Source organism: Malus sylvestris, chromosome 5 (assembly GCF_916048215.2).
Source record: "Malus sylvestris chromosome 5, drMalSylv7.2, whole genome shotgun sequence".
NCBI lineage: Eukaryota > Viridiplantae > Streptophyta > Magnoliopsida > Rosales > Rosaceae > Malus > Malus sylvestris.
This window is the reverse complement of record NC_062264.1, coordinates 8,960,080-8,984,558: the sequence shown is the minus strand read 5'-3', so window position 1 is coordinate 8,984,558 and position 24,479 is coordinate 8,960,080. Positions and strand designations below refer to the sequence as shown.

The 24,479-nt window shown below is 37.8% G+C and overlaps 2 protein-coding genes across 7 annotated transcripts; one reads left to right on the top strand and one right to left on the bottom strand.

Annotated features, from left to right (window-relative positions):
• Positions 1-7,045: 7,045 nt before the first annotated feature.
• Positions 7,046-11,782, top strand: LOC126623236 (phosphoglycerate mutase-like protein 1). Of its 5 annotated transcripts, XM_050292044.1 has the most exons (11): positions 7,053-7,211; positions 7,618-7,670; positions 8,403-8,467; positions 8,600-8,707; positions 8,859-8,938; positions 9,865-10,027; positions 10,487-10,561; positions 10,720-10,808; positions 11,025-11,144; positions 11,274-11,318; positions 11,401-11,782. In XM_050292044.1, the coding sequence occupies exons 3-11, from the start codon at positions 8,408-8,410 to the stop codon at positions 11,522-11,524; spliced, it is 864 nt and encodes a 287-aa protein (XP_050148001.1). In that variant the 5' UTR covers positions 7,053-7,211; positions 7,618-7,670; positions 8,403-8,407; the 3' UTR covers positions 11,525-11,782. The 5 variants fall into 5 exon arrangements, with proteins under 5 accessions (XP_050147998.1, XP_050147999.1, XP_050148000.1 ...); XM_050292041.1 differs by lacking the exon at positions 7,618-7,670 and having other exon boundaries at positions 7,046-7,211; XM_050292042.1 differs by lacking the exon at positions 7,618-7,670 and having other exon boundaries at positions 7,051-7,211; positions 8,406-8,467.
• A 237-nt stretch (positions 11,783-12,019) lies between these two features.
• LOC126623235 (fatty acid amide hydrolase) lies at positions 12,020-19,887 on the bottom strand. Of its 2 annotated transcripts, XM_050292038.1 has the most exons (20): positions 19,618-19,885; positions 19,385-19,494; positions 19,193-19,253; positions 18,879-19,069; positions 18,675-18,804; positions 18,493-18,570; positions 18,267-18,414; positions 17,790-17,902; positions 17,623-17,698; positions 17,144-17,215; positions 16,892-16,943; positions 16,403-16,483; positions 16,244-16,327; positions 16,024-16,127; positions 15,220-15,312; positions 14,276-14,344; positions 13,556-13,620; positions 13,193-13,254; positions 12,590-12,685; positions 12,020-12,456 (listed from the first exon to the last, which is right to left on the bottom strand). In XM_050292038.1, exons 1-20 carry the CDS (start codon positions 19,694-19,696, stop codon positions 12,397-12,399), a joined length of 1,824 nt encoding a protein of 607 aa, XP_050147995.1. In that variant the 5' UTR covers positions 19,697-19,885; the 3' UTR covers positions 12,020-12,396. The 2 variants fall into 2 exon arrangements, with proteins under 2 accessions (XP_050147995.1, XP_050147996.1); XM_050292039.1 differs by lacking the exons at positions 12,020-12,456; positions 12,590-12,685; positions 13,193-13,254; positions 13,556-13,620 and having other exon boundaries at positions 14,280-14,364; positions 19,618-19,887.
• Between the last annotated feature and the right edge of the window lie 4,592 nt (positions 19,888-24,479).

The following is a 24,479-nucleotide window of genomic DNA, read 5'->3' as shown; positions in this document are numbered from 1 at the left end:
TGCTTCTTAGGTTTCGATAACCTTTTGAAAACAGAGCCTCGAGATACTGACGTGTTAAGCCTTTTGAAGACGGAAGTTTTTTTTTGACCGCCAATGAGTTTAGGTGCCGAAACTCTGGGCTTTGAACAATTCATTCTATTGAATACTGATGTCCGGGGGGGTAGGTTGAGGCTCCTCTTTATCTTGTATAATGCTTACGCTGATGTGTTGAGCGCTAGCATTTTTTGCCTTGCTGGAGATCTTCACCGGTGCATTTGGTGTGAAGCCAAGTCCAGCTTTGTTGTTGCTGACCCCGTAACCATGATTCTCCAACTTCTTCTGAGTTTTAGTGAGATCACGTTCGTTGTCTTTGACGGTGTTCAAATCATTCTTTCCCAAATTTGCAGAGGAGGTGAAGTTGTACCCAGTTTTCGACATAAGTTTGTAGGCGTTTGGATCAAAACCTTCTTCGATCCTTTTGGTTGGGAGAAAGCTTGGTTCTACCCCCTTTGGCAGGCCTTTTATGAAGCCTTGTGATGGTTTTACAACCTTAGTGTCGCCTAGCTGTGTCAAAGGCAAAACTGCATTCGTTTTGAGCAACTTTACATTATCTATGTGCCGCCGTGCATCGGCTTTGCTTGCTGCAGTTTCGAACGGGGATTGACCATTCTTTCTTCTCGACGTCGGGATGTATCGAAAGACGGGTATACTTGGTCCATTTGAGGCCGTCCTACTTCCTCTGGTTGTTGCATGTTTAGAAAGCTCATCGTCGTTTTTGCTTGAAGATGGCATAGCTTCTTCTTCTTGCTTCTTGGGCATAGCTTGCCACTCCTGCTTTTTAGGTGCTGCTTTGCTCATGGATTTAATCTCTTTTGGAAGAGTTTCGGGCACCATGTCTTCATCCATGTAGAACTTGGCGTATGTGAAATGTGATTCGGCTTCGGTGAATGGCTTGGTGTTGCCATAGATCACCTTCACTCGTTCTCGGTAAAATTTTAAACATTGGTGAAGGGTGGACGGTACTACTCCATTCGCATGGATCCAAGGCCTTCCTAAGAGCAAACCGTAGGAAGTTCTTGCATCAATCACGTGGAATATTACGCTTGACTTGAGTTCACCAATGGTCATCTCCACTCGGATCATGCCCATCGCTCTTTGTCCTCCTTGGTTAAAACCTTGGATTAGTAGACGGCTTAGGGATAGTTCATCCACCTTGATGCCGATTGCGGTCATTGTTGACTTTGGCATGATATTTATGGCTGACCCGCCGTCCACAAGCATGCGGCTGACTTTGTGCTCCCTTACGTATCCAGAGACGAAGAGAGGTCGGTTGTGAGGCTTGGATCCTAGCAACAAGTCTTCGTCGGTGAAGTGGATTGTGTCCTCGGCGGCACAACAAGTGGCACACTCGTGTGGACAAGGCCTCAAGCCTTTGTTCTTGCTTTCTTGCACTTCGTGGTCGTTTTGACTCGCTAAAACCGTTGCCAATGCCCTTCGTATCTTATTTGGCAATTGTAGCGCTTCCTCGATGCTAAAGTGTATTGGCAGACCTTCTTCAGGTGTTAGAGTATTTTCTCCCTCAGCGGCGACAATTTTGCCTTTTAAGGGTTCTTCCATTTCTACTTCGACCATGTGACATGCAGTGATAGTGCAATGTTGGAAGAAGTCATCCGGGAAGTACTCGTGCAAGGAGACGGGAATGCGTGGCTTTTGCTCCGCAGGTTCCCCAGCATATATTGGCTTAGCAGCTCTTATGTTTCTTTTAGGCTTCCTATTACCGCGACGGCGGTGCTTTCTCCCTTGTTCCCCTTTTGGCTTTATAACTTGCAGTTTCGGTTTCCTTGTCCTCTTATAGGTCACCAATGTCCATCCTTTGTCATCGTCAGTAGGTGCGTCCTGGTTGCTTGCCCCCAGTGACGGTGGTGCAGAATATGCAGTGTGGTTTGAGTATTGCCGAGCGCGGTCAGGCATTTCTTGAAGAAGCACGGGATCAAAGGATCCGAACACGACCGTAGTGGTGTGCATCGCAGCTGTGTCTTCTAGGTCGAACTCAATCCGTCCTTGTTGTGCCAACTTCATGATGAGTTCTTTTAGGATGAAACACTTTCCCACATGATGACCCACGATACGATGGTACTTGCAGTACTTGGGATCATTGATGCGATTCATTTCTTCAGGGCGTTTGCATTCGGGTAACTCAATCACCTTCTTCTCCAGCAGGTCATCCAGCATTGCGTTCATGTCGGAGTCCGGAAAAGGGTATACCTTCTGCTCCAATTCCCTCAAGGTGTTTTTGTACCTATCTTGGGTGTGGGAAGGCTCACTTCTTTTTATCTCCCTTGCTTTATTGAAAGAGATTTTGACGGGCGCGGATGAGGTTTTGATAGGGGTGGTATTGGTGGTAATAGCTTTCTTGGCGGGCTTTTTCCCATGATTGTCTGCTCTTGAAGTAAACACCTTATCCCTTTTGAAATCGGTGATTGGCTCCTTCTTTCCATGGTGGGCGATGCTCAACTCCATGTCGTGGGCACGGGTGGCTAATTCTTCAAAAGTTCGTGGTTTGATACCTTGAATGATGTATTGTAAACCCTATTGCATGGCCTGGATGCACATCTCGATTGAAGAAATCTCGGAGAGTCTGTCCTTACAGTCGAGGCTTAGATTACATCATCGGTTGATATAGTCCATGACTGGTTCTTCCTTCCATTGCTTCGTGCTCGTCAGCTCTATCATGCTCACAGTGCAGCGGGTACTGTAGAAGCGGTTGAGGAATTCCCTTTCCAACTGTTCCCAACTGTTGATGGACTCGGGCTCCAGGTCCGTGTACCACTCAAAGGCGTTTCCTTTTAACGAGCGCACAAACTGCTTAGCGAGGTAATCTCCCTCCATCCCTGCATTGTTGCAGGTTTCGACGAAATGTGCGACATGTTGCTTCGGGTTTCCCTTTTCGTCAAATTGCATAAACTTCGGCGGTTGATAGCCCATCGGCATCCTTAAGGTGTCGATCTTCCTAGAGTAAGGCTTTGAGTACAACGTGGAGGCATGAGAGCTCCTTTCGTACCGTGCCTTGATGGTGTTGGTGATCATCTCCTGCAGCTGCTGGATAGAGAGAGATCCCATGAGCGCCGCTGCTTGGTCTGGTTTCGGCTTCCCATCTATTTTCCTCACCGGAGGTTCTTCGTCTCTGCCAGCTCCTCCCTTTAGTGGATCATCCTCTGGGTCGGGTTTCTCGCTGTCCTGCGCCTCCAGTCGGTTGACTAATGCTGCGATTTGCAAGTATTTTTCTTCCACAGTTCGAGTTAGCCTTGTGATTGCTTCATTCATTTGAGCAAGCTATTCATCGATTGAAGTTGCTCCAGTGGTCATGACTTACATGGCTGAACTGCCGCTTGAATCGGCATCGGAGAGCATGGATTCAGAGTATTCCCTTGGTCTTTCCCCCCTTGGTGCCCTTAGTGAGGCTAAGGTGAAAGAGGTGGCAGAAGTAACCTTTGCTTTGCTTCGAGTCGTGATGCCCAAAGTGACACCACTTGCGACGAGGGCGCCTTTGTTCTTTGCGCCGGTTATGGGAACAGCTTGAGCCTTCCTTGATGTCATTGATTTTGGAAGTGTGCTTATATTTCTTGAACGGAGGAAGAGATGAGAGGTAAAGACAGTCCCACTGGACGTGCCAATTTGTGAACACGGAAAATTCCTGAAACGAAAGAGACAAGAACAACGTGCACAAACAAATATTTGTATTTGAAAATTTTGGGTTACGATCTCTCTCAAATTTGATCCTCTGATTCAATCTCCGTAAGGTGTTGATTTGTGGATGTGCGATTGATCCAAAGGGCCGTTGGGCTTGATCTAAGGATGAACGTTCTTCAAGGGCCGTGGACTTGATCTTGAAGGTGGATTTGAGCGGATCTTCAAAGGGGCTTTTGGGCTTGATCTTTGAAGAACAGTGATGAACGGATCTCCAAGGGCTTTTGGGCTTGATCTTGAAGAACGGTTGGACGTGTGGATTTGTTGATGTTGTTGATCCAAGGGGCCGTCGGGGCTTAATCTTAGAAGAACGATGAACGAAGAACGAAGAACACTTTCTTCAAGGGCCGTCGGGGCTTGATCTTGAATTTGGTGGAAGTTCTTCAAGGGGCCATCGGGGCTTGATCTTGAAGGTGGATGATTGTTGATCCAAGGGGCCGTCGGGGCTTGATCTTGGAAGAATGATGAACGAAGAACGAAGAACGAAGAACACTTTCTTCAAGGGCCGTCGGGGCTTGATCTTGAAGGAGGATTTGATGAAGAACGAAAAGGGCTTTCTTGATCCTTCGGGATTTGCTTGAGAGCTTCGGAGTTTCAGAGCTTCAGAGCTTCAAGGTGTAATATGAATTCCTCCCTTAAATGAATGAATTAGCCTTCTATTTATAGAATTTTCCAAGGCCTAATTTTGAATATAATATTCCAGATGAAATAAGTCGTTTCTGCCAAGTGTTGACACGTGTCCTGTTTGATGACTTTTCCAACTTATTTCGATTTTTTTGTTTAGACACACGCTACGTGTGAAATTTATGTAATACATGAGCGTTGAAACTTTGATTTATCGGTCAACATTTATTTACCGAAATTTCGATGTCTACAATTATATCTCAAGTCCATTACACAGATTAAGAGCAACCATAAATCAAGGTAAATGAACCATTATGGTTTCCACTCACTAAATCAAAGATCAGTGCATGATAATGTTCTTAAAAAGACTCATAATGTTAGTGGCAGAGCAACCATAATAACATAGAAGTCTAGGAAATTGCATATTGTTTCCATGTTAGTGGCAGAGCAATCATAATAACATAGAAGACTAGGAAATTGCATATTGTTTCTAGACCAACATATGAAAAGTTGAATTCAATAACACTACTAATAAAGCAGCTTACCTCCAAATCCTCAAAGACAATGTTAAAGACCCTAGAAACCCGTTGAGAAGAACGTTCAACCAACAATGCTTTCTTTGCTAAAGCTAAGGCCTATAAGAATGGTAGAATCAATTATTTATGAGCTCCAACATCTAGCAAATTTGTGACAAATTCAAAATGAAAGACAATAAGAATGGAGTGTAAATGTTCGAGTAAAAAACCGATGAAAATTACTTTATTTCTTATGAAAACAAAAACCATTGGTGAGAAGAACATGCTCAGAGGGTAGAAACACTAAAATTTCTAATACTATCGTTCAGCCATTACATATCTTCTACCTCCATATCAGTTCCAAGTGCTAAATTTCACAAACCCTAATCTAGAATTTGAACCCGAAATTAAATTTCAAACCCTAAATTAATTCCAAAGTTTACCTGATTCGGGGGAGAATCGATGCACAATGCACTAGAATCTGGATGAAGAAGTCGAGAGAAAGAGAAAGATCAGAGAGGTAAGCGGCGCCGGTGGCCATGGCTCTGCCTCTGTGCCGTGAAGGAAGGCTCCTCCACAATGAGGGTCTGAGGGATGAGAAGTCAAGAGAGAGAGATCAGAGATGTGATAAGTCAGTAGAGAGAGAGGTGAGTCACTTGTGTGATGTGGGCGTGGCCGGATTTGAAGACGGAGAGAGAAATCAGCGAGGAGGGTGGTGAAGTGAGGTCGAGTCGAGAGACAGAGAAAGAGAGTGACTGAGTTTCTGAGGGTTTGATTTGTATTCAACGGTTGAGATTAAATATCAACCAAATCCGACGGCTATTACAATTCCAAATATATATTTCAAATTAAATAATTTTTTTTTTCATTTTGGTTCGGTTCGGGATTACTGAAAGAATGAAAATGTGAGACCGATTCCTGTACCAAAAGTTCAAGATCGGTTCGGTATTGGATACCGAAATTTTTGGGATTTTCTGTTTGGTATTTTTTAGGTTCACTTTCGGGATTTTTTCGGTTCGGATTGGAATATTCGGTATTTTTTTCCACCCCTAGTCTTCTGTTTCTTCTTTTGAGAAGAAGAAGAAAAAAACAAGATACAACAACAAGGCTTCTAGTCATTTAGTACTCTTCATTTGTAAGAGAGGTTTTAGGTTTGATTCTTGCCAAAAGTGAGTTCGAACCACATTATTGTTAATTCATTGTGAGACTAAACTCACCCCTCTTGTATATAATACTTGTTTGTTAAAAAAACAAAAAAAACAACAACAAGAACAAGGCTTCTCAAGTGGCCTTTGTTGAAGACTTCTGGGTGTGGAAAGGTTCTTGCCATAGAGATCGGCTTTCAAAAGAGCACCTTTGGGCAGAGGCGTCTCAATAGGCTATCCGACTTAATGTAGAAAAATAGAACACATTTTTTTATTTTTTATTTTTTTTTTCGAGAAACAATAGAACACTTCTTTATATATGAAAAAGTTATATCCTATCTTAGGGTTACACATCCGTACTATTAGCTTTGTACATATCAAACTTAGGATAAAAAAACGCACAAGTAGCTTGATATATACCAAATAAAAAAATACATAACGTACCACAATTTGTCTTTTAGTCTACTAAAATACTAATACGAACCCAAGTTAAGATACATAACGCACCAATAATGTTATATTTAATGTATATGTGCATGCATATATCATGTTTCATGATTATATGTTAATAGCGTTTGTTGTAATTTTAGAATTTCAAATGACTTTTATTTGAGAGAGAATTTCTTTTAGAAATGTTATATGATAAGACATATCTACTAGATTTTAGGAGTTTTGTGATTAATTGGCAAATTGAAATGAAAAGTCATAGTTTTTCATTGATAATTAGTAGAAGAATGTTTGATAAAAATTTAAAAAACTACAACATAAATGGGTCTCCCTCATGCCATGTTTACAATCTTGATTTGTTTACGAACTTAAATGGTATGAGGCAAGGTGAGACTAAATTTGAATTTCAAGAGCTGCAATGACCAATTTAAGATTTATGAAGCAATAAAGAATAATTTTGTGTTTTGGAAAGCCTCGTCGTAAATACAAAAAAAAAAAAAAAAACACAAAAAACAATAGACTCCAGTTTTATGGTCCACACAATCTACACGAGAGATGAAAACATGCCTAAAAGTCAAAGCAAAAAATTGGGAGGTCCAGACAGTCAGTCAGTCAGTCAGTCTCTCACTTGGAGTAGAGATATAGAGATATCACCATCACAGCTCCTCCTCTTTAACATTCCTCTCTTCCCCCACCGCCCAGATATCACCATCCTTTTGCAGTTAGCGTATATTCTGTGTCTGTCCCTGCCCTGGTAAACTCTTCCATCTCCAAACTATGCTCATATTCATTGTTTATATTTCCAATTCCTTACCTTGCAGTTTATTTTTGGTGAATTCTTCAACATGGGTTTGTTTTAATATCTCAGATTTCTTACTTCCTGCATTTTTGGATATGTAATATGATTTGGATAATAGCATCTTAGATGATCGTTTGGTATCTTTGATTTGTGAATTTGGATGGTAAGATCCTGGCTTTATTAGAATTACATCATCAAGTGTGTTATCATTTTATGTATTATAATGCTCCAATCAAACTGCATGAATGATTTTGGTTTTGGATCATCTCGTTGGGGAATGCTGATCACTTTTTTGTTTTTAAGTAACTGGGTTAAACTCTTAAATTTGCTTTCTTTTTTTCTTTTTCTGGTTGAAATCCAGTGCTCACGATTGTTTATGCAACTGAGGGACACGGATTGCTATTGGTTCCAGAGGTCCATTCTCATTTGTTTTATGTTCAATTATTTTTAACCCAATCACTATAGAGGCAGACAAAATTACAGTTTCAAAGTTTTTCGCATAAACATTTGCGTATGTCAGTGGATTGAGTTGTCGATGATAGTTTATGATTTGCGCTTTGGATGGTGATATCACCCAATGGTTGAAAATGTACAGAACTTGTTCATGAATCATGATATCTGATAAAATGCACTTTGGTTGGTGCTAATACCTGAGTCTTGACAATACACTGTTGTATAGCACTTCGCTTCCATAGACTCTACTTGTACTGTGACAGGCTTCTGTTGTAGGTCATTTACTCCTAGGAAGAATATGTCAAGTCATGAATGCATCCTAGTAACTACAATTTTCCCCCCGAAGTCTTCACTATATAAAAACGATGAATTTGGATAGTTCTGGGAGATTTGGGTTCTGCAACGGATGATGATTTTGAAACAGTAACAAGCCGTGTTACTAAAATTTGTACTGTAGTAATGGCTGATTGTAAGATCTATTAACTTTGTGGTTGGACTTCTCATGGCCAGAGGTACTGATGCACATGAATCTATTCTTTAACATGCTATTTTCATCATTGCCAAGCTTCAAATTCTTTAACTGCGGCTATATACTTATATCTATAATTTTCACCAAATACTGGCTTGAAGTCCTTATTTTGATTGTACTCTCATTCTGTTCTAATGTTAAAGTAACTTTTACTGGTTAAGCAGCAGCTATGGACAATGGTTCTGGTCCAAGTTTGTTTCCGCTGCACCGATGCAAAACTCTTCACCTGGTTGGTACCGACTTTGATTTTGGATTTGCATACGGTTTGTTGTGGTTTTCTTTGGTTTGAGGGACATTCAATATTGTCTTTGTTCTTGTCTTTTTTCTCGCAAAACATGATTTTACAAATCCATTCATCCAGGTGAGGCATGGACAAGGAATCCACAATGTAGAGGGAGCTAAGAACTACAAAGCATACATGAAACCTGAATATTTTGATGCACGCCTTACTCCACTAGGCTGGCAGCAGGTGGGAAGAAAATCAACAACTTTTTCTTATACAGATACTATGTTATGAAAACTTTGAGAACTACAAAGTCTGTAACGAATATTTTCCTTCTACAAGTAAAGACATTGTCATCAAAGATAATTTATGAATTGTTCTCTTACTGTGGTGGCAGGTTGATAATTTGCGTAAGCATGTTCATGAATGTGGGCTTTCCAAGAGGATTGAGTTAGTCATTACATCTCCTTTGCTAAGGTAATTATGCCATAATTCCCGAATCTAGCCTACCTCTCTGTCTTTTTCTTTCATGGTAGTGCTTTTTATTAATCTCTCTATGTTTTGTTGAAATATTTTCCGCTTGAAAGGTTGAGTACAACAAACAAATAACGGTAGAAAAGGATCCAATTCGTGAATCTTTCTCATGGAAAAAATTTTGAAAAACTGTAAAGGCATAATTTGGTTAGTTGGACTAAGTTGTGTGTATATAGGAGCTTGAGAGGAGAGATAAAACAAAAAGGTTGGGTTGTAATTGTATTCAAGAATCTTGATCTTAACACTATGTTTTTAGAGTTGAAAATATGGTAATTTGGGGGGTCATTTGGAAATTAAACTGTAATTTTCTGTCAAGAGATTTTTGTTTATTAGGTTTTTGGTTAGCAGATAGAAACAATTTCGGAGTTGTCTAACATATCTATTTCTTTTCAGAGAAATTTTTGGTGTATGATTCCTGGACATGGGTATTATAATCTTTCTGACATGAATAGACACTGGTAGTCAGTGACGGCAACTCCCAGAGTTCTAGTTACAAGATGACAGAGACGAAAATAACTTGTTTTATTTATGATTCGGAATTCACAGAGTACATGATAACAAGTACTTAGAGTTGTAGAGGTTACACAAACAGAACCTTTTCTTTGTTATTTTATGTTGAAGAGATGATAGGATTTGAGCCAAATCTTAAATTATCTTCTTCTTCCAAGATACTGAAAAGAAAAGAAGTATATTACACTTGTTTCTTTGTAATTAAGCCTAGTTTTTTTGGAAATTTCGTTGTTAATGCAATAGCCAAGTTACAATTGATGAACTTGCTTAATCTGTTCTTGAAGATTCTTCCTCCCTGGAGAAACATTTCCATTTTTAGATTCTGTTAAGCTGTAATTAAAGTTGGTTTGACTGACTAGGACTCTGCAAACGGCTGTCGGAGTATTTGGAGGCGAGGGTTACAAGGATAGAACGGATGTACCGCCTCTAATGGTGGCAAATGCAGGAAATAGTGAACGCCCATCAATTTCAAATCTCAACTGCCCACCAATCATTGCAGTAGAGCTTTGTCGAGAACATTTGGTATGTCAGTTAATAACCAAATTATTTTGACTTCTTTGATTTTATTTTTTATTTGAACTGGACGTGAGTGAATCCTATGCAACTTAATGTGGGTCAAGTTTAACCTCAATTGTTGAACATTATTAACCTAGTGGCTATCTTCAATATCTATGGAAGAAAGCTAAGTTTTCTTAGGCAAGTTTGGTTATTTGATTTGTCCCTTGATAGTTACATTGTTGTGGTGTAGCATCGCTTAACTTGGCTTGTCTTTGCCAAGTATTTTATAATGTCAGAATTTTCTGATCAAATTGATCAGAAGAGATGTCAATAAAACCTCTTTGTTTATTTTTGTATGTTAAATAAGAAATTGTTAGAACTCATCGTGAACTTGGTCCTTAGTAGCGTTAGTGCATAGTCTTGATGTTTTATTGATTTGATGCTCTGGGCTTTAAATTTTATGTTGTAAATTTCTGGTTGCAGGGCGTTCATCCCTGTGATAACAGGAGGAACATCAGCGACTATCAGTTTCTATTTCCTGCGGTTGATTTTTCGCTGGCAAGTAGTTGGATAGCTAACAATTACTGGGGGAGGAATTAGTGGTTTTAAGTTACTTTATGGTGCTTTTCATCTTTTGGTGGCTGTACATTTGGATTGCTATACAATTTTTTTCAATTTTTTTTATTGTTATATGCTAATATCTTTAGTTTTTACAGATAGAAACTGATGAGGATATATTGTGGAAGGCCGATGTGAGGGAGACGACAGAGGAAGTTGCAGCTAGGGGATTGAAATTCATGAACTGGTAGCTTATCTTGTAACCATCAGAAGCAAGAAGCTATCTTATGGAGCACATGCTCCGTTGGTGTTGCTATCTATTGTCGTTTCATAAACTTTCGAGTTTTTAAGCTTATCAGCCCTTTTGATGCTCTCATCCTCCATAAGATCGATACTTTTTTATTGCTCGTTTTCTTGTATGATCAAACTTATACGGGTTTGGTGCCTCCCTGTCACTTCACAGGTTGTGGACAAGGAAAGAGAAAGAAATAGCGATTGTTACTCATAACGGGTTCTTGTCTCACACGCTAAACGCACTAGGAAATGACTGTCATCCTTCGATGAAAAAAGAAATGTCCAAACAGTAAGTGCACTCTATACAAGGATCACAAGCTTAGTAGATGTTTCAATAGTACTAGAGTTAACAAACTTGTTAGGCATTTATTTTCCGGGTTATCAGGCTAACACTCTTAATTCTTTTATGTCATTGCAGCTTTTCAAATTGCGAGCTTCGCTCCATGGTCATTGTTGACAGAAGGTGAGTGTGTGATTTTTCGTTAGTTACGAAAGGGATTCCTTCTGTTTGATTAGGATTCTTACGATTTCTGTTCGTTCTCCAGTATGGCAGGGTCCGATTCATCAACAACTGATTATCCACGAAAGATTCCTTCGGGGCTGGATCTCCCTAGTGATGTTGCTGATGAGAAGTACCGTGGGAAAGAAAAGGTCCGAACTCAAGTGTAAATTGCACTAAAGAAAGGAAGACGCTAGAAGTGGTGGACAAATTCGGATATTGTGCTTGCATAAAATGGTAGCGTCTGGTTTGTCCATGAAAAATATCAGAGCACAGGGTTGCATTGTATGAGACCTGTATTGTTGATGATGGTAAATGGTTATTTCAAGTACAAACAGCAGTGTCCTGTGGTCGCGTATCGGCGTTTTAGTCCTTGAACTATCAGCATTTGCTCACTTTTATAGACAAAAGAGTAATTCTGGTTGCAATGGTTTGGTCCCCTCCCACAGGCATACTTGGCAAGTCCTCTTTGTTTGCGTTTTTCGTCCTCGTTGCTTAACAGTCGACAGTAGTGAATGACCTGTTTCAATTTCAGACGTTGTTAGTACTGGGTGTCCAGCAAACAAACAGCTGAAACTGAGCTTGGCGAATCGACATAGAATTAGATAGTACGGAGGTTAGATTCTAGGTTTGATTTTCGACTTTCGAGCAATAAGAGCAAAGGCTGAAAACCAATCTCGTTAATTATGTAGGTTCAAGGAAATACAGGATCAATTTTGTTTAAACCCCAATCATCCACCAATTCTCCATCCTCAGTGATAAAACTTACAAGCATGTTCATAGGTCATGACAAATGGCATACAAAAGAGTTGAGGCATTTGATAAGACAATTTGAGTGAGAGATTGTAGTGCTCAATGATGCGCCCGATGAAGGCGCTGGCGGCGTTATTGCACACTGCAACGGCGGACCAACAGAAACTAAAACTAAAATAACGTTTGGCAATGGATCATGTTGAACGAAAATGCTGTGGAGCGATTATTATAGGATATCGATAATTTAGTCTTCCAAACGCGAATCCAGCCAGCACGAGCAGCTGTTCAGTTAAGACTTCAGAACATCAAAATATTGTACAGGCCTCTTCTTAGACTTGGCACAGAGTTCCTGAAAAACATCACAAGAATGCTTTAGTTTCAAACTGTTGTTTACTTCTACCATCGGGTTTGCGGAGTGCCCAAACACTTGAACCTCTATCGCATAATTGTTCTTCATTCACTGAAAGTTGAAAAGTTGATACCTCTATTGCAGAAGCCAAACGCAAAATTGAAGATTCACCCCATGGGCGGCCAATCAGTTGCAAACCGATTGGAAGTCCTTGCTTGTCGTAGCCAACCTGCACATGGTAAACAAGTACAGAAAAGTAGAAAGTCAGCCAAAAAGAGAGGAAAAAAAAAAAACAGTTGACATGAGGAAGGTCGTAATAACATTTGAAATATCTTGCTTCGCCTTTGACCTATATAGGTGAAGGCTTGAGAATAACAACATGACAGAATCAAGTACAGAAAAGTAGAACGTCGCCGAAAAAAACTCAAAAACAAAAAGGTCCCTTGAGTTACAGCTAAAAGAAATCTGCCCTTGTGGTTGTTGTTGGTAAAATCTTCGATAATTCAAATTAATACTTCAAATATATAATTACTTGCAAAAGTATGGCTTCCATTCCATGAAGTTAGTATTAGATGGCCTCAAAACTGGAGGTTTTAAGAAGTATTGTCTCTGATGCAAGCATTAGAGTACTTTGAATAACTTGTCGAAAAAAAGCACAACAGGATATAGTGCACAATTGTTCTACCAGAGTAACCATAACCAAATTATGAATCCAAGAAAAAAGAAAGTTACTCACTGGTACAGAAATAGCAGGAAGTCCAAGAAGATTTCCCGCAATGACAAACCGCATGAGATCACCTGAAACCAAGGAAGCCATGCATCAATGCAAGTTTGAAAGATTGCAAAAAGTGAATTACATTTTTTTTTCTCGTTCACTAGTGTCTTTTGAGTGTGAGATAAAAACTTCCAGAATACCACATTTCAAATTCTTCCAACGACAATGAAGTAATACTAACTTATCAGTGTGGCTACCAACCACTTTAAATTCAATGATTTTGACATGCATCAGGAGATTGCTATAAAATTTTCCAGAGAGAGAAATTAAAAACCAAAAATAATTATCTTCTCAAGCTTCAATTCAGATTGTAGAACAGCTGACCTGTGACCCGCATGTCTGTCTCCCCATCTTTAAGAGCAGCTGGGGGAATTATAGGTGCTGTCATGCTGTTTTGCACAAAATAATTAGAGAAAGGAAAAAGTGTGCATATCAGTTAAATTCTGAGTTTCTACCAAAGAAAAAAATGCATGATTTAAATTGTGGTCATTCATGACAAAGGTACCCACACTTGAAAAAAAGAAAGAAAATAAAAAAAAACAGCGCTACTTATAGAGGTGGAAAATGAGTATAAGACCACTGACTAGTGATGACATCTATCTTCAAACACACAAAAATATAACTAAGACCTGTTTTGCAGAGTTTTCAACAGAAGATGTTTCCCAAATTGAAAGTGGCATTGTAAAATTTTCCCAGAGAATTTTATAAACTTGTTTGGTATTTCGTGTTTTTTTTTAACTTTATCTGTTTCAAGAACTCTGAAAATGAAAACGTACATCTAAAAAAAGTAAATGAAAGAGGCCCAGGAAATGGAAATAACATGTCACGATGACTGTATTCAACAACAAGAAAAATTCGCAGTACATATAATACATAAATAACAGGTCTTTCTCATCAATGTTCCTATAAATAAACAAGAGAAACATTTTCGGAACTTGGAATGTAACACCATCTAGTTTAGCTTTATATAGAATTATAAGAATACGAATAAGGAGCGGACAGGTGCACACCCATTACTTCAGTAATCAGTTAGGCTTTACATACCCTGTTGTGGGGGTCACTATGACATCAACCTTCTTGAAGATCTCCATATGATGGTACATAATCCTTCTCCTGAAACAAATTAGGTGACCCTGTCATAACCCATAAGAAGTTACTGTATATTTTCAGAGATCTTTGAAACATTTGCATACCATGCCAATTCCAAATGAGATAAACCAAGTATTTCTAAATGCAATGCAATTCACTATGGAAAGAACATTAAAATGTAACAGAATTCACATTTAGAGGCTTGTTATAGCCAAGTGGGGATCTATAAGCTAAAGAGCAGGTGTTACTGGAAGCCTGGAAGTTGGCCACCTCAAGTCCATTTATGTCGCAAAAAACCCTACCGAAAGAAGTGGGAAAGAAGACCAATCAGCAGAGTCAGATGAAACAACTGGGTCCCATTATGGATAGGTGATACAAATTCAACTTCAATATGAGAAAAAAGTTATTTTTGAGCTTCTACAGATGCCTGGTTAAATGATCAGAGACAAATTTGAAAGTAATGATCCATGAATCACTTCTTTTAACAATGATCACAATCTATGTGCCAAATTTCAGGTTGCAAAGAATTGGAAACTAACGACAGTTTAATAGGCACTGGAACATTGTTTTGAGAATCCTCCAAATAAATATTACTGTAAAACTTGAAATTGGGATTTGGAGCATGACAGAAACTAATATTGACAAGCTTCAGAACCTAAAATGTCCCTACAAAGAAAAAACGATTCCAATTCCTCAGGAATAAAAAGAATCCTAACGAAATATCATAAAAATGTTTAGTCGCTTTAGTCAGTTTTCAATTGATACAGGATGCTTGTATGGTTCCTAGAAGCTTGCACTACAACAATGAACTTAAATAAATGTATGATATTACCAAACATCCCAAAAGGTATTAAAGATTTCAGCCATATAATTGTTTTCTGGTAATTATTTTGCCTCACCTAAGACATTGGGCAGCAATATAATCTGACGCAGAAAATGATCGGAAAAGAGCCACATTAGTGCGTGAGTCATATGACAATTTTGCACCATATCTACAGACATAAGAGTAAGAAAAAATCAATAAAATAACATCAGATATAAATAAAAACCGAAAGAAATAGGATCATTCTTTCATATGTCAACCTCCCACCAATTCTTGACTTTTCTATAAATAAAGTCTCTGGTTTTGTTTTTTCAATAATAAAATTGTTTTTTTTTTCTGAACTTTATCACGAGTGTCTTTTGCCCCTTTATTTAAGTGTATGTCTATACATTTTCCCATTTTACATAATCTTTTTCTATTAACTTCAAATGCTAAATAATTATTTTTTGAATTACACTTGAGTTGCTTCTTTTGTAATAGATCTAAATTTTCAAGTGATCTCGTACTCTGCATGCTTTAAAAAAAAAACATAATTTATTCACGTTACTCAAGTTCATTCAAAAAGAAACTTCCGATGTAGATACTCGATCAATCAAAAATTATAGTCCTTTATACATGCTTAGTAGCGGCTTTTTAATACTGAAGGAAATTGAAGACATTTAAAGATTAAAGTATTGAAGTTATTCTAGGACACTTCAAAAGTTTGAAACAACAGACAATTATACACATAATATAGAAAATATTCTCAAGATATTGAAGTTTTTGTGTATATTATGTCTACGTTTACTTTCACTTTTATGTTATATAAGTTTGCCGAAACCCCCCCACTTAAAAGTATATTCCTCCCCCTGCCAGTATAGATAACCCAAAAGAAACATACCCGTCCTCACAATATGGATTCAGTGCATTGAGAAACTCAGATCCAATTGAAATGAGATGAGCAGTACGCATTTCATGGAGCTCAGGTACAACAATCTCCACCATCTATGATAAATGGACATGCAGAGTCTCAGCTAACATCAAAGAAGTTATTCCTCAACTTAAGAAACAAGAATGAGTTTCAAAAAGATACAAAGTACATGACAATGATGATGACTTACTTCACAACCATGGGTTTTCAATAGAAGACTAAGAACATCCTCACACGTATCAGAGATATCAGTCGAATGTACGTCATTAAACCACTGCAGGAGAACGTTTGTATATTCATAAGATGTCATGTAACATCTAATCGAAATGACCATAGAAAGGGTAATTACCGCTGTATACTTCCCCAGTCGCAAGGATCCCAGAGTATTCAAACTGTCATACAATGACAAATTTGGCACAGAAGGTGGGGACTACAAAAAATAGTGAACAGAAACTGGTGTCAGATATGGAAGAAATTAAGAGGGTTCACACCTTATATATGTAAAACTGCTTGTAAAATTGAATGAAACAAACACCTGTCTTACCATTTCACACACTTCACACACTGAACAAACCATCTCAGCAATAAATTCATTTATAACTACATTTAAAATTTAACTACAAAGAAGATAGTACATTTTTTAATCCACTATCAAAAAACAATCTTATTATATTACATGCACTAGGTTTCTTTCTTCCAGGAAATAGACTTCCCTTTGCCGGTCAAGAACGAGGTCTCATTTCAAACGAGTTAAGAAGGAAAGTAGAATAAGAGTAAAGGGGAATTATGAATCTATTTTCGTGTACCATTTAAGCCGGTAATAACTAATTATACTTACCGGTTTCAAACTAAGTCTATCTGCAAGAGAGGTGCCCAAAATTGCCGAGTACCTGATAAATTATTATTTTGGTCAGAACACATTAGTAATACTGGAGGTCTTTGGCCAATGCACCAAACATAAAACTGAAAATAATTAGGTTTAAGTAGGAAAAGTTTATTACACATGAGTCACATGACACATCCTGAGAAGGATGGAAGCAAACACCAGCAAGAGTAATGGAATACATGTTCACAAGTATGAGTTACTCACACTAACATGACATCCTCCACTGTAGATGCAATTGGTCCAATAATTTCCACAGTCCCATCCTCACATAATGATCTGTGATGTAAAAGTGCACAAAAAGTATATCAATTTGGCATGAAGCACATGTCACAACATCCCAGTCTGATGCTTGTTGCTTGTCTACATGATTGCATATGTCAAAATTTTATGAGTTATCAATTATCATACTACTTCGATAGGGTTAAACGTATAAGCCATACTATAAAAGTTAGAGAGAGAGAGAGAGAGAGAGAGAGAGAGAGAGAGTAAGCATATATTAAAACTAAAACATGAAACAAGCTTGTCCATTAATAAATTTTGTGTTACATGAGAAAAATCTACAGTCAAAGCTGTTTTTCCTATTTAGATGATTTATATGCTTCCAATATAGTTCTCTTAACAATTGAGAGTAATGTGGTAGGTCCTAGAAAAAAAAGGATCCCCTTTTCAAAGTACCAACTCACCCTCCAATATCTGTCCGTCCATATGTTGTCTTCAAGCCCACTACACCACACAGAGAAGAAGGAATACGGACTGAACCTGCCTTTTTACATTGATTTAAGCATCCCAAATTAGTATAAAGGAAAGTAAGAAACAATATTAAGCCTTTCATAACTATTTTTTGCACAACCTCCACCATCAGTTCCAAGCGCTGCAGAACACAGTCCAGAAGCTACAAGTGCCGCAGGGCCCGATGAAGATCCACCTGTATACCTTTCTGGTGCATGGGGATTTCTTGTTGTTCTAATGAAACAAAATTGAGAAAGAAAAAAAAATCAGTAATATAAGACTCAAGTGAGAAAACCATGCTAATTGTGAAACAAAAGAAAATAACGCTACTTGTATTTATCTCTCACACAGGAAAAAAATACTGCATAAAGTTTTGTCACAGTATAACAGTGGTAGTTCGCCTATATCCTAACAACTTAAGCGTTTGAGATTATCAAGTTTACAGTTTAAACATAAGCACACAGGAAAAATGAACTGTATTTAAATCAAAGGATCAAATTGTATAACTATGACTTTTGACATGTTAGACACATTGTGTCTATGAAAAACACTGCACATACAAAATCCATCACATGGTTGCTGAGAAAGAATTGTTTACCCATAGTTCGAATTATTTCCGGTTGTACCCATGCCCAACTCATGCATATTTGCCTTCCCAATGAAAATCACGCCGCAACTACGTAATCTCGAAACACAAACTGCATCCTTCTTGACAGTGCGAACCTCATGCATCCATGTTGTTCCACCTGTTACCATAGAGTGATTAGTTAAGTAGGGTCAAATGTTTAACATATATTCTAAACACAAAGGTGAAGATTATTTACCCTTAGATGGATGGGGAAAGCAGTCTATATCATCCTTGATTGCCACAAAAATCCCGTCTAAGATGGATAAGGGATTCCCTACACAACCAAAACAAATGGGCATCAAAGCTTACTACTGGGACACTCTACCATAGGTTAATAGCCAACACAATCATTACAGCCAATTATCCTTCTATTAATACCTTCCTCGAACCTCTTTGTCGAAGCTGCAGCTTGGCTCCTGACTTCTTCAGGGTTGAAAGTAATCAACAGAGGTTGTGGTGGTTTCTTATTACTGAATTCATCTATAACTGAAATTACATGCTCCGCGACCTGTGAATAAGAAAATAAACTCATAAAAAAAATCAATTTAAGGCGAACCGAGTCATAAGATAGTATCAACTTACCAGTGACGGGGTTGCAAGCTTGGAACGATAAGCATAAGCATAATCACGTATCCTCCAGTACCGAAAAGATTGAATTGAATTCCCATTCCAGCAGCTAGCAGGATCATACTGTGGAAGGCATTTCAAAGCCACTTCAACTCTGTCTTCTGGTTTTCCATCTTCATCAAGAACAACCACCCCGGCTTCTAGTTCTAATTTTCACATCACATTCACCAGGTCAGTGATCCTTACATCCAATTCCATTAAAACAATGGAGTACAACAAAAGATAAAACCTTTTGAGACCCAAATTAATAAAAATCAAAACCAAAAAACCTGGAGGGGGAAATTCAGGTTTGAACATGGGTCCCTCTGGTATCAGAGTATTCCTCAACAACTGTGGATTGCAATAACAGATAATTTACTTTCAGTCTCTTCTAATTCGAATCGAAAATCTCGAACACAGTAGAACATTTCAACAAGTAATTGAATTACTGAAAAAGAAAGCAACACAGAATTTTGAAAGACCTGAGTCATCTTGTTCTGCTTCTTCATAGCTGAGAGTATGAAAGAACCTACGATGGGGGCCTCAACAATCCTCACAAACAGCTTGAAAATCAAGCCAGTCAAATGTGGAGCTGCCAATCCAAAAACCCAACAAAATCCAAATCATCAAACTCAACAACAATCAATGAATTCATCTATAAATTCATAATTTGATATGATCATATGAGTGCGTGTATTGCTTTTGGCTGACTGACCCTTGATTTCTTCTTGCTCGTATTTGACGGCGGACAAGTCGACATCCTCGGCGGCCACCATCACCCGCTTCTTCCCCATTTTTAGCGGCAGCAACAAGTTCGGCACAAAGTCAAACAAATTTGTAGTCTGAGCAGTGGTAGAGAAAGAGACGGTGAAGGTGGTTGAGAGACAGAGAGAGCGGGGTACTATTTAGATTTTGCATTTATGCTGCCGTCCCTGATATTGTCATGAGGTAATGCATGACTCGGTCAGCCCTTTTTTCTCTTGCTGCATTGAATTGTCCGCAAAAACCAGTAAATATATTTAAAATTCTGAGAAACAAATTCCAACAAGAAAAAGTAATATTTTAGAATATTGTTTGAAATTGTTCAACTTTGGATTTTGAAGTCTCATTCAATCAAAAAACAGTCCAACTCAAGAAATAATATGGTATGGACCAAGCTTAACAATGTGTTGAAGCATTTTTCAAGACATTCAAATTGGATTTTCATTGTTCTACAATTCTATAGCATGATTGCCAGTTGACGTAATATCCAAACCAAATTCTTTCTCTTCAAAGTCAATTACCAAGTTTCAATTTGAAAAGCTCGTTTCTAAACCTCGAGCGTGATACTTTCAAAGTCTAAATCGTTTCTAAGTGATTCGTGTTGCTCTGTTGTACTTTAAATACACGTAACAATTTTCATGCAAGTGTCATGTTGTAGTTCAATTTACTTAAGTTTGAGTTAGTTTAACTTCCCAAACTCAATGGTACAATCTATTACTCACATATAGCACAATCCCTAAATTAAGAGTTTAGCTTTCTTGAGTTTTCGAAATTTAACTTTTAGTTTTTAGTTTTTAGTTTCTTTTTTTTTCTTTCTAAAATCTAAAAATAGTAATCAGACAAGTTTTATACTTTCAATAAAATAAAAATTAATAATTAATAATTTAAAAATAGTTATCATATAGCCCAGAAATTTACTTTATTAAATTTTGTTTGTGTGATGCGCCTTGTACCATGATATTTTGTAGAAATCATCAAAATGTTTGTTTGTATTCAACACCATCGAGGTTCTAAGTAGATCTACTGAACTTAGATCCTAATTCTATTTTAAAATTTCTTAAGTTTGTTTAAACCATTTGAATTAGTTGAATTATTACTTTAGGTAACATTGTACGTAATCGTACTCTTTTGTACCACTTTATTCTTATTAATACCAACTTATCCCTTTTAATTAGGCTATTTCTAACTTAAAGGGCTAAAATTTCAATATTTAGTCCTGTATTTTCCACTATTTATCTATACGTATGAGGTTAGGCAGCTTTTTCCTCCAATGGTAAGGGACCTAGAATTCCCAACCAACTTTATTATTTTGTTAAACTTTTGTATTTCGTTGATTTTTTTTTCCTAATAATTTTGGAATTAGTTTTTGTATAATCTATCTTGCCTTATTTTTGTGAACATTTTTATGTAAATAAAAATTCAAATTCTGAACAAAAAAAATAGTTGAGAAAATTGAATTTTTGTATGGATTAGTGAACAAATGCATGTGTATTTATAGAGTTTGGTATCATATCTAATTTGGATTAATTAATAATATTATTTTGATAGTTGGATTTTTTTTTATTACTGTTAAAATTGAATAAATGGAATTTGAGTCGTTGGATTTAAAATGATGTAACTGGGCGCGCCACACTGAATCAAAACCCAGGAGACGCGACAACCATTGGATGGCAATGGCACGCCAATCTGCATCGTAGAAACCATGTTACTGGTGCAGTTGCCCCCAATCGATCGTTATCTTCCAGCCAGCTAACTTGCACGGGCCCGCGTGGGCTGGCCTGCTACTAATGGTCTCACGTGGGCCCCCCATCACACTTGCAATCTTACCCATTTGGAGTGGGAAGCAATCCCAAATTTCCACCCTTAAACCCAAAATCCCAAATTTCCACCTTAAAATACACCTCTCAAAGAGGTTTTGGGCCCAAATTTTAAGATTTTTTTTGTTACCCATCCTCCATTGGTGATAGCCTTATAGTTGCACACAAAGTATTTGGAAGTAAAACACTCCTAACCATACCAGAATTGATATTCTTAATATTCTTGCTATCCAACATAAAACCACCATAGGTAGGTATCTAGGCATACACAATATTATTTTCTAGAAGGATCAAACTAATGCAAAGGAACTAATTATCAAGATAAAAAATAAACTAGCTAGTTGGAAGGCAAATTTTGTTTCTAAAGCTGGAAGACTAACTCTCATTAGGGCTAACCTCTTAGGTGTCCCCAATCATACTATGTCTTTTTTTAAGTGTCCTAAGAAAATCACAAAGGCTATAGATAGAGAAAGTAGGAATTTTTTTTGGGGAAAAGATTGCAAACTTGTCTTTAGTGGCTTGAGATATAGTTTACAGCTTTAAGGAAAATGGGGGATTGAGTATTAGGAAAAGTGATTACTTTAATAATTCTTGTTTAGCAAAACTTGGCTAGAAAGTCCTAACGGATAACCAAAATTGGTGGGTACAAATTGTTAAGAATAAATACTTGAAGAGAGAGGATTTCCTTAACACTAAAGTCAGACAGAACCACTCATGTGCCTAGAAAGATATCCTTAAGGCTAGAGATATTATTAGAATGGGGTTGAGGTGGGTTGTGGAAAATGGAGAGAGTATCCTTTTTTGGACCCATAACTAGGTTTTTCCTTTCCCACAATCCAACTTTATTTCTCCCAGTCTTAATGATATCAATCTAAACGTAAAAGTGAGTCAATTCATTATTAATGGACAATGTGATAGAGATCATCTTCGATTGCTAGTTGATGAGGACATTATGAATAAAATTTGTAGTACTCCCCTCCCCTTAACCCCCAATGCGATATGTGTTGTTGGGGGCCTAATGCTAATGGTAAGTTCTCAATTAAGTCGGCAACATGGATACAAAATACTGATAATAACAATGAGAATTAAGAGAGCTTCTTAAGAAAATGTGAAAGCTTAAACTCCCCAATAAAGTTAAAAATTTTAGTTGGCTTCTCATAATTGGAAGGCTTCATACAAGAGACAGATTATCAAGATATGTCAATAATATCTCGTCCACCTGCCCTATGTGTGATTTAGAGGATGAGAACATATCTCACTTATTTATAAATTGTAATTTTGTGAGGCTAGTTTGGAATTGTCAAAATATCTCTAACAACATAAGATTAAATCAATCTCTCCCTTTTAATGATTGGCTCAATGAATTAACTGTTAAGAATGATGCAGGTTTGTGGGATCTTAGTAAAGTTTTACTAGTTTGCTGGCAAATTTGGAAGGTGAGGAATCTGGTGGTATTCCAAAATAAAGTTCCAAAACCTACATGGATCGTTAAGTCTGCCTCAATCTCGAAAGGGAGTTCATAGATGCCAATGGTATAATTCATGTGGTTTGCGATGGTAGCAGGTCTTCCTCACCATCTTTTATCCAGTGGTCCCTTCTGAATGCTGGTTTTGTTAAACTTAATTTCGATGGCTCGGTGGTGAATCAAGGTGCTGCTGCTGGGTTTGTGATTAGAAATGAGAAAAGATAACCTATTGTTGTGGGGGCTAGATTTATTGGTTAAAATACTATTTCGATTGCAGAATGTCTGGCGTTGTGGGATGGCCTGTGGATGGCTAAGGCCAAAGGCTTGGCTCGCATTGTGGTGGAGGGTGATTCAAAGCTGGTGATTGAGTCTATCAGTGGAGCCTATAACCCCCCTTAGAGATTGAAGTCCATCCTGGAGGATATTCACTGGCTTGCTAGGTCTTTTAAGGATATTTGTTGGAAGCATGTTTTTAGGGAAGCCAATTTTCTGGCAGATGTTATAACTAGTCTGGGTTATTCTGTTACTGATTTTCATGTTTGGGATGGAACTCTTCCTTTGGAAGCCCATTAGACCTTCCTGTTTGATTGCACCCAAATTGGTTGCCCTATGAGCTTTTCTATTTAATGACGTCTTTTTCTATTTAAAAAAAAAGGTGTTTGAAAGAAATTTCCTTCCACTTGTCCCACTTTGAAATCTTGGCAAACTAAGATAAGAATTGGTCGGCCTTTTTCTTCTTGAATGGACTTGACCATAAATGTGGGGTTGACCTAGCGCATTAAATTTAGACATATATTAGGACTTACTAAAACATACATATAGTAAACGTGCACTTCTAATTTCTATCTCTTTTCTCATATGACTGAAGGTGTACGATAGTATTTTTTTTCTTTCAAAAAAGGTGAATAACTGATGGTAAGTTACGATTATTCACCTTTTTTTGGTTCGGAGCAAGGAATAAAATATCGGTAATATCGGTAGTCCGAAAACACGGAAATATCGATCGAAATATCGGGATAATATCGATATCGATAAAAATTACATGGAAACCACGGAAATTGTAAGAAAAACTTGGAAATTTTTATTGAAACTTTGCAGGATGTTTATGTGAACACGAAAATTTCCTGAAACGAAAGAGACAAGAACAACGTGCACAAACAAATATTTGTATTTGATGATTTTGGGTTACAATCTCTCTCTATTTTGATCCTCTGATTCGATCTCCGTAAGTTGTGTATTGATTTGTGGATGTTTCGTTGATCTAAGGGCCGTCGAGGCTTGATCTTGGATGAACTGTTGGAAGTTTCTTCAAGGGGCCGTGGGCTTGATCTTTGAAGGTGGATTTGAGCGAATCTTCAAGGAGCCGTTGGGGCTTGATCTTGAGGATGAGTGTTTCTTCAAGGGCCGTTAAGGCTTGATCTTGAATAATGGTGATGAACGGATCTTCAAGGGCTTTTGGGCTTGATCTTGAAGAACAGTGATGAACGGATCTTTAAGGGCTTTTGGGCTTGATCTTGAAGAACGGTTGGATTT